This window comes from Physcomitrium patens, chromosome 21 (assembly GCF_059467195.1).
Source record: "Physcomitrium patens ecotype Gransden chromosome 21, ASM5946719v1, whole genome shotgun sequence".
Classification (NCBI taxonomy): domain Eukaryota; kingdom Viridiplantae; phylum Streptophyta; class Bryopsida; order Funariales; family Funariaceae; genus Physcomitrium; species Physcomitrium patens.
In genome coordinates this window covers 2,472,966-2,481,892 of record NC_143430.1, presented here as the reverse complement: position 1 = coordinate 2,481,892, position 8,927 = coordinate 2,472,966, and the positions used below count along the sequence as shown (strand labels likewise).

General features: G+C 32.7%; 1 protein-coding gene across 1 annotated transcript; it reads right to left on the bottom strand.

Annotated features, from left to right (window-relative positions):
* Window positions 1–479: 479 nt before the first annotated feature.
* LOC112274418 (uncharacterized) lies at window positions 480–2,407 on the bottom strand. The gene has a single exon (XM_024503905.2). The coding sequence runs from the start codon at window positions 2,273–2,275 to the stop codon at window positions 773–775; it is 1,503 nt and encodes a 500-aa protein (XP_024359673.1). The 5' UTR covers window positions 2,276–2,407; the 3' UTR covers window positions 480–772.
* Window positions 2,408–8,927: the final 6,520 nt, after the last annotated feature.

The following is an 8,927-nucleotide window of genomic DNA, read 5'->3' as shown; positions in this document are numbered from 1 at the left end:
AGAATATTCTTTCTTTTAACAGCTGCATTGGAAACCCTAATTTTCATGGGATGCGTTGGACTAGGTCGTGGAGATGTCATCTGCGTCTTTCGGAATGCTGCACCGACCTGTATTTCTATCGCCGTTTTAGAAGGCGTACAACTTGTCCTATCCGAATCCAGTGACTTCAGAAGGGTTTTGTGGGCGTCGTTTCCCTTCATTCCGTCTCACAATTGGAAAGTTATTAATGGATAATGGATTTTAACGTTATAAGAAGCATCGCGCACTGGGCGAGTACTAGAACTGTGTCTGTTGTCTACATGCCATTGGCTAATACATGAGGCTTACGTGTAACAAGCTGTTGCACAGGTTGATATAGGATGATGCAGCTCAGTGGTTGTTGATTGATGCGAGATACCGTATACAGATTCAACTTCATGAGACTTAGTTACACACGCAATTGCTCGCAATCAATGCACATTCCATGCCCAACTGCGGAGTGCAGGTAACGGGATCAGTATTAAGAAGAAATGAATAACAATGTCATACATTGACACCTCGCAGGATCCTAAATGTCTTGATCCTCGTGGTAAGAGTGGAGACCGGTACTGAGTCATACATTTGAAAAGCTTTGGCATTAGCATAAATCGCAGAGAACTGACTAGGTTTCAAGTGTGAATGTGTAAGGGTGTGTCGCAGCGTTGGAATACTATCTCAAAATCATATTCCCGCCCAAAATGGGCATCTCAGTAAAAGAAAGAATGTCAGATTCAAAAAATCACTCGGTGGAAGATCAAGAGACTCTGGAAGCGAGGTCAATGGAAGGAAGGCCCCTAAGCTTCAGCTGTTGTCGCATCCACTCCCATCCTTCCTCACCCACCTCACCTCCAAGACCCCGAACGACTGCTCCTCCTGTGCAGCACCCCATCTTACAACAGTCTTCCAGAGAGAGGTTGTTTAGAACTCCATACAAAAATCCGCTTGCAAACAAGTCTCCCGCTCCAGTGGTGTCGACTGTGGTTGTCTCCACTATAGCTGGTACTCTCACAGTCTCGGTGCCATGACGAGCAATGCAGCCCTTTGAGCCCAGCATTACCACGGCCCTCTCACAGTACTTCGACAGGAAATTCAAGCAGATCTCGGGACATGGGTTGGCTTCCGCCTTGATAAGCTCCCTCGATTCGTCTTCGTTGGCGAAAACAAGATCCACTTTGCCGGATTCTAGCAATCTCATGAGAGTGGGACGAAAATTCCTCACAACCTCGAAGCTGGCTAGATCCATGGATACTTTCACACCAACCTTCTTGCACAAGTCCACTGCATTCTCAAGAAGTTCCTCCCCATAAAAACCATACCCGTTAAGAACTACCCACTTCGCACCCTGGAAGTCTTTCTCGGTCAGCTCTTCCGCTTGAAGGCGAACGGCGTTGAGAAAACAAGGCCGCATGGTTCGGTTACCCTCTGCATCTACAAGGCAAGCGCACTGGGCTGTCATACCCGGAACAGCCCGCAGCCGAGACAGGTCCACCCCGGCGTGAGCCATATTTTCAGCAAACATTTGACCTCTGTCGTCGATGCCTCGAACTCCAACCAGCGCGGTCTTCACACACAACCCATGCGCCAACCCCCTGATGGTATTCGCCACACTCCCGCCGGCTAGGGTTTTAACTCTTTGCTCCGCAGCGTCAGTCGTGCTCATCAGAAAATGAGAATTCACCTCGCGCAGGATATGATCCAGCTCCTCCGTCGTGACGCGCATGGATCCCCCTCGCTCACCCGGAACAGCTTCCAGCAACGACCAATCCACGCGGGCGACATGGTCGACCAAGGCTACAGGCTGCAGCCCAACAACAGCAGGGTGCGACACCTCATGCACAAGGGCACCATTCTGGTCACAACAACCACCATTCTCAACTCCATTGACAACACCATTCTCAACTCCATTGACAACACCATTCTCAACTCCATTGACAACGCCATTCTCTCCTCCCGCGTGCAGATTCCCCAGCATGCCACGGTGCACGGCTTGCGCCTCCGAATTAGGGTTCTCAAATTCGGCCAGCGTAGGGCAACCTCGCACTGAGGCTGATGTTACACCGGTGACGACGCTGCCGCCGCCGCCGCCGTTGTCGACTACCCCATTCTCAGCTCCACTCTCCAGCGAACTTCCACCATTCTTCACAATTGAGCCGAATTGGCTGGATTTGGAGGCATCCGAGCTCACAGAGGCGGCATTCATGGAAGGTTGGATGGGCACACCCTGAGTCGCTGCCTCCGAGAGGATGATTGCTCCCATGGCTAGCAGGCAAGCAAGCAAGAGGGGGCGAGCGGGGCAGCTCCTCCTACTCCGCAGCAGCGGCCTCGGACTGCGAGCGAGACTACGGATGTGCCTCCGTTTCTGATGCCTCGCGCCGTTTTGTTCCTGCGGTCACCGGCTATGTCCCGTCGAGAGTCCTACCACCGCGCCAGGATGACTGGTTTTTTCCGGTAGAATGGTCTTGCGGGGTTGGAATATTTGGATTTCGGCTCCGTCCTGGAGACTTGAGTGGCACCCGGTATTTGACCCTGAGGCCCGCGATTTTGCTCAACTCCAAATGTGTGCAATGGTAGAGTTATAGTTAGAGTGTAAATGAATGTGAGCATATGCACGAAATAAAATTCTGAAATTTTGCAATGAAAACCATCAAATTTTAGTTTAGTTACTAATAAATTTTATTATATTAAAATATTATTCCATAGAGAATTATAAAATCTATATAAATCTTAAATCTTATCTATCACCATTGATTCAATTATAAGAGCTAGCATACTTTTTTTGAATCTTTAATTTTTGATAGATTTTTCATTCATCAACACATTATTTAATGTAAATAAATATAATATTTGTATTGAAATTTTACTATAATTATCTACAATTATATTTACATCAAGTATATTTTAAAGTCATTGTATTTCCTTGAATCCGATTTATAAATAAAAGAATAACATAAAATTTTAAAATCTATATAGAATATTTTTTTATTTTTTTGTCTTTCTTTTTCTTTTTCTTTTCTTTTTTTTTGTATTAAATCATATCTAAAATTTAAAAAATATTTATTTACAAAATATATCAAGGTTTTTTATCTCTATTTTATAAACATATAAAATTACTAAAATATGGTAGAATAATATCATTTTTTTATAAATTTTAACTCTATCTAATAAATGCCAATATAAAGATAATTATCTAAAAATAAATAAGAAAATATTACAATAGAATAGAAGTTTAGATAATGTGAATATAATTTAAGTTATTATTCAACCATCAAAGATTTAAGAGAATTAATGCTTGAAATCAATTTTGTTACTAAGCTCTTTTGTAAATCAAGTTTGTGATCTAATAATATAGAATTTGTAGTATGAAAACATTAACATCTAGCTCAACTATTAACATGTGGATATAATGACTTGGAGGCATAGACATATATATATATATATATATATATATATATATACTTCAATAATTATATAAATAATATAAGTAAGAAAAAATAAATAAAAGTATAAATTTTAAAAAATATATTATAGAAAAGCTTTTCAAAAGCTTCATAGATGCAACTTTGATTTTATATATATCTATAGGTGATTAGCAGGTTGAAAACTAGGCCAATAAGTTGGCCATGTATCTCACATATTGGCTACTTATAATACAAGTTGGATATGTAGCACTTATACATGAAGCTTGCCTTTTAAATTAGATACATTATTACAAATTGAACATATATTGGAGGTCTTTTAAAACATTGTTATATAGCTTTTAATTAGATAGTATATATAGAGGTAAGAGTGAGGCCTTCTTTACTCTTGTCAATTCCTTTCTTGCTTCTATTTTAATTTTAAGAGTTTTTAGTATTTTGGTCTTTATCAATAGCTATTATCGTTTTTTTTTAAATATATTTTTAAATCTCTTTTACATCTTCTTATAAGAAACATCTCACTTATTTATTTACATTCTTTAAGTTTTGTCTTTACTAAATTGATAAGAGTATACTTATAATATTAAAGTTTTGTCATGTTTTTCTTAAGAATAGATTTTTCTTGGTAAAATATAAGAAAATTAGAAGTTGTGGATTATTGACTTCTAAATTAATATTATTCTTAGATTTTTATTTTTTTTTTCAAGTCATCTCTTCTGCTTGTCTTGAGTGGTATTAAACATCTTCTTTTCTATTCTATTATCATTGCAAAGTTTTTGTGAAAAGAAGAGTACAATGACACAAATGTAAGAGTAAATGAAGAAAGTAATGTTTACTATGCATTAACTTAATTTACCACCACAAGGAACAACAAGATTAGTAGGAAGCAAAGATATAAAAATTATTAGAATTGCTTTAATATCTACACCAAATCATATTACTTCTCTTATGGTGGAACATTATTGAAGCATTTAAAAACCAAGAATTGCCTTGCTTGAAAAGTTTGATGGCATAATATCAAAGTTTTGAGCATTCAATAATCAAATAGAACTAATAATTGAATGTCAATCTAAAAGCAATCTAAATCTAGTATCACAAGTTAAGTTTGTTGAAACACTAATTTCAAGTTCTATTTTATCATGGTTTTTAATTTTTCTTAAATAACATATTTTAATATTAGGTAATTTGGAGGTTATTTTGATGAAATTTCAATCCATGTATGTGGAATATAATGCAATTTGTGTTCCAACAAATAAGATTTATACTTTGCATCAAAAAAATCAATCAATAATATTATATGCTTCAAAAAAAATTTAAATAATTGATATTAAGTGGGATGATATTGCACCCATCAATCAATTTTTCTATAAATTATAATATGAGAGAGAGTTCAATGACCATTTGGACCAATGTATATTTTATTAAAAAATTTATTAAAATCGTAATAAAACTTATATGTATCTTTTACCTTTGATATTCAAGTTTGTTGATTAATTAAATGAAACGAAGATCTATACAAAAATAAATGTATGAGAAGCATACAACTTGGTACTTATGAAAGTAGAAGATAAATGAAAGATTGCATTTCAAACTACATGTGGACATTTTAAATATTATGTCAAGCCTTTTGGACTTACAAATTCATTAGCTACTTTTTAACATCTTATAAATGATTTTTTTTTGAGAATTTCTAGATGATTTTAGCATCTATAATCTACAAAATGTTTTAATCAGCTCTAAGAATACAAAAGAGTATGAACTTCTGATTTGTCATGTATTACAAAAACTTAGAGATATTAGACTATATACCAAGATAGAAAAGTCTATATTTTATACCACTTAAGTTAAATACTTAAGATACATTATTTCAAATGATGATCTTATAATGGATCCTAAAAAGTTCAAAATATCATGGATTAAAAGATTCCAAAAGCAATAAAAGATATTTGTTTTTTTTTAGATTTTTCAATTAATATTAATTTTTTATCAAAAACTTTTCTTAAATTATGGCTCCACTTATACCTTTGAAAAGTAAAGGAAAATTTTAGTAACTTTGATACTTAAAAATAAAAAAATTAATATAATATTTTAAGTTTAAAAAAAAATGATTTTTGTACCAATCTTATATTATATTGATTTTTTAAAAAAATATAAAAATAGATACATTGAACTTTGCCTTAGATGTAATATTGTCATAAATAGGAATAAATGACAAACGTCACTTAGTATTTTTTTATTCAAATTGTTTTTGCAACAATCAAGATCAACTATAAGATCTATGACAAAGAAATTTCTATAATTTTAGATTCATTTCAAGAATGATATCATTGTCTAGAAGATTCTTCTAATTTAATAATTGATTATACAAATCATAAAAATCTTAGGTACTTTATGCCAAATCTTATTTTGAATTATTAATAAGTTTATTACAGCATATCTTTATCAAAATTTTCATTCAATATCACTTATGAGCTAAGAAAATAATAAGGTATGACAAATGTTGTCCTTAGATGTTCTTAACTAATTTCAAAAGAAAAAAATATAATTTTTTATTAACATCAAATTATTCTTTTGAAGTCAATTTTTTATTTTTAAATGATAAAATCAACATTGATTATTGATTCAACCTTTCTTAACTAAGTCTAATCAAATATGTCTTTACATTTTCTTACTTGTAATATTAAAAATAATTCTATTGAATCTCATAATATTTCTAAGTTTGAATTTAAAAGAATCTATTTTGTTTCAAAGAATATTTATATATTTTAGAAGATGAAGTAGAATTATGAGTTCTTTAAGATTACTATAACTTTCTAGCTATAAGGCATTTTTGAAACAATAAGATCTTAGAATCAAACTCAAGAGAATTTTGGTGTCGTTAAATGTGAAAAGCAATTAAAGACTTTGTATAATCATTTGATGTTTGTTTAGGATTCAAAACTCATCACCATCAATTTTACAAATTTTTTTATTTAGATGATTAAACATATATATTTACTTTAATAATTATATAGATAATATGAGTAAGTAGAAGTATGTTAAAGTAGAAAAATATAATAATAATTTTTAGATGCAACTTTGCCTTTATATGTGTATATATGTGATTGATAGGTTGAAAATCTAGCCAACAAGTTAGCCATGTATCACATATATTGACCACTTGTGATATAAGTTGGACATGTGTTGCATATGTTGACCATTTGTGGTATAAATTTGACATGTGGCATACATGTAGGAAGCTTGTCTTCAAAATTATATACATTTCTTATAAGTTGGACATGTTATCATGATGTGGATCTTTTAATAGTTGAATGATAAGCATTTATATGTATTGTACTTATCTAAGATATACAATAAGTTTGATATTAATGGTTTATTATTTTAATTTATGTATTAGTTTTAATTTATATACTTGTTTGTTTGTTAGTAAAAGACCAGCCATTAGATTGATAATTGGGAAGGTTAGAAGATGAAAATAAATATAAGATACATTGCTTGTGATAGATTCTCATTATAGAGTCATCTTGGTTATATTTTTAAGGATGAAGATAAAGATAAGATAGACTATAAGTGGTAGATTTCATCTTAGAATCTTCTTGATGACTTTTTTGGATCAGGATAAAAATAAGAGGGACCACATGTGGATTTTCATCTTAGAGACATCTTGGTGATATTTTAAGGAATTAAGGTGACTTAAAGGAGGAGAGAGAAGTACTCTGAGAGGTTATAACTTGATGTTTATGAAAGCTATGATTATGAAACTTACAACATAATTATTTTATTAAGTTAAAAATCCATTCACAAAGTTTTAAGATATTATGATATTTGGTTTAAGAAATATATACAAAAGAATAATTAAAGGTAGGATTGTGACAAAAAAGTAGCAACAAGAAAATTAGCTTAGATGATTTGATTGCTATAAATGATTTGAATCATCAATCATTTTGAAATTTAGAATATAAAAGAAGGGATGAAATATGTAATTTATTGCAAAAGGTTTCAAATCATTTTATTGATTTTACATTAAATTATATAAGTACAACATGAAATAGGTCCAAGAAGATGATAGAATCTAACTAAGACATATATAAACAATAAAAATCTCTACATCGACAAGCTTTGTGCTTTTTTAGACCAACCACAAATTTCTTGATATAATTATATAGATAATATGAGTAGATAGATCTAGATTAAAGTAGAGAAATTGGATAAAATCTTGTGGATGCAACTTTGCCTTAATATATGTATATAGTTAATTGGTAGGTTGAAAACTTAGCCAATAAGTCGGCCATATGTTGCATATATTAGCCACTTGTGGTATAAGTTGGACATGTAGTGCATTTGTAGAAAGCTTATTTTTCAAATTATACATATATTCTACAAGTTGGATACATATTGGAGGTCTTGTAGAACATCACCACATAGCTTTTAATTAGATAGTATGTATAGAAGCAAGAATAAGAACTTGATTGTTTTGTCACTGATATGCGAAATTATGAATTACTTTCATATAAGAAGTCAAGGCCACACTATTATATCTATAGCGTGGTTTTTAGATCAAAATTAGAATAACTAAAAATGTATATTTTTTATATAAAAATTTGTTATATTATCAATTTAAACAAAGAACAATATAGATTGTGAGTACTTCTTTTGTAATTTAAAAGTGGAAGTTTAAAACTTGCTATGGATCCCAATCTTTAACTTTAATTTTGTACAATATAATTTTAGCAATAAGATTAATTTAATAGGTGCTTGAAGAGAAGGCTATACTCACTTGATTTGAATATACATTGTCAATGAAACCTCTACCTGAAGTTCAAATTCACAAGAATTAGCACTTCTTCAAGAGCCAAAGTGGCCCCATTTTAAACTCTACACAAAACCTCTACATTTAAGCAACCTCCCCATTAACCTCTACATTCTAATTTGCAGCACGACATCCAAGCTTGTGATTAGATGTACCACTTGGACAATAGAATTCCCTTACTCTTTGGTAACAATATTAACTCTTAGTATTGAAGAAAGTTTTCCAAAAGCATGAATGTAATTATTTGTTTAGGTTAATATGTTGTCTAGGTTCCGATCAAAAAGCAGGGGGTGATCCAATATTCCCCACTGATCAATCCGGAGATGCTGGCATTCTAGATCTGGAAATAATGCGCATCAAAACAAGCAACTTGTTGCTTGTGGCTGTTGAATGATCCATCTTCACCTACCACATGATGGAAATTTTCGAACTCAATCCATCGTAATGGGATGAGTTTAGTAACACATGTGACGATCTATACGTGTACACAGTCCAATCAATTAAAGTAGGAGGCAAGGCAATCTCATGAATCGGAATGAGCATGAGTCAAGTTCATACAGTCTAATGCCCACGACGTTGGCAAAACACACGACGTTGGCAAAAGTACACATGCTATAGGTAGGCCATCCTGAAGGTTCTGAAAACAATCACAATGCACCAAAAAAAACAAAAAACAAAAAGGC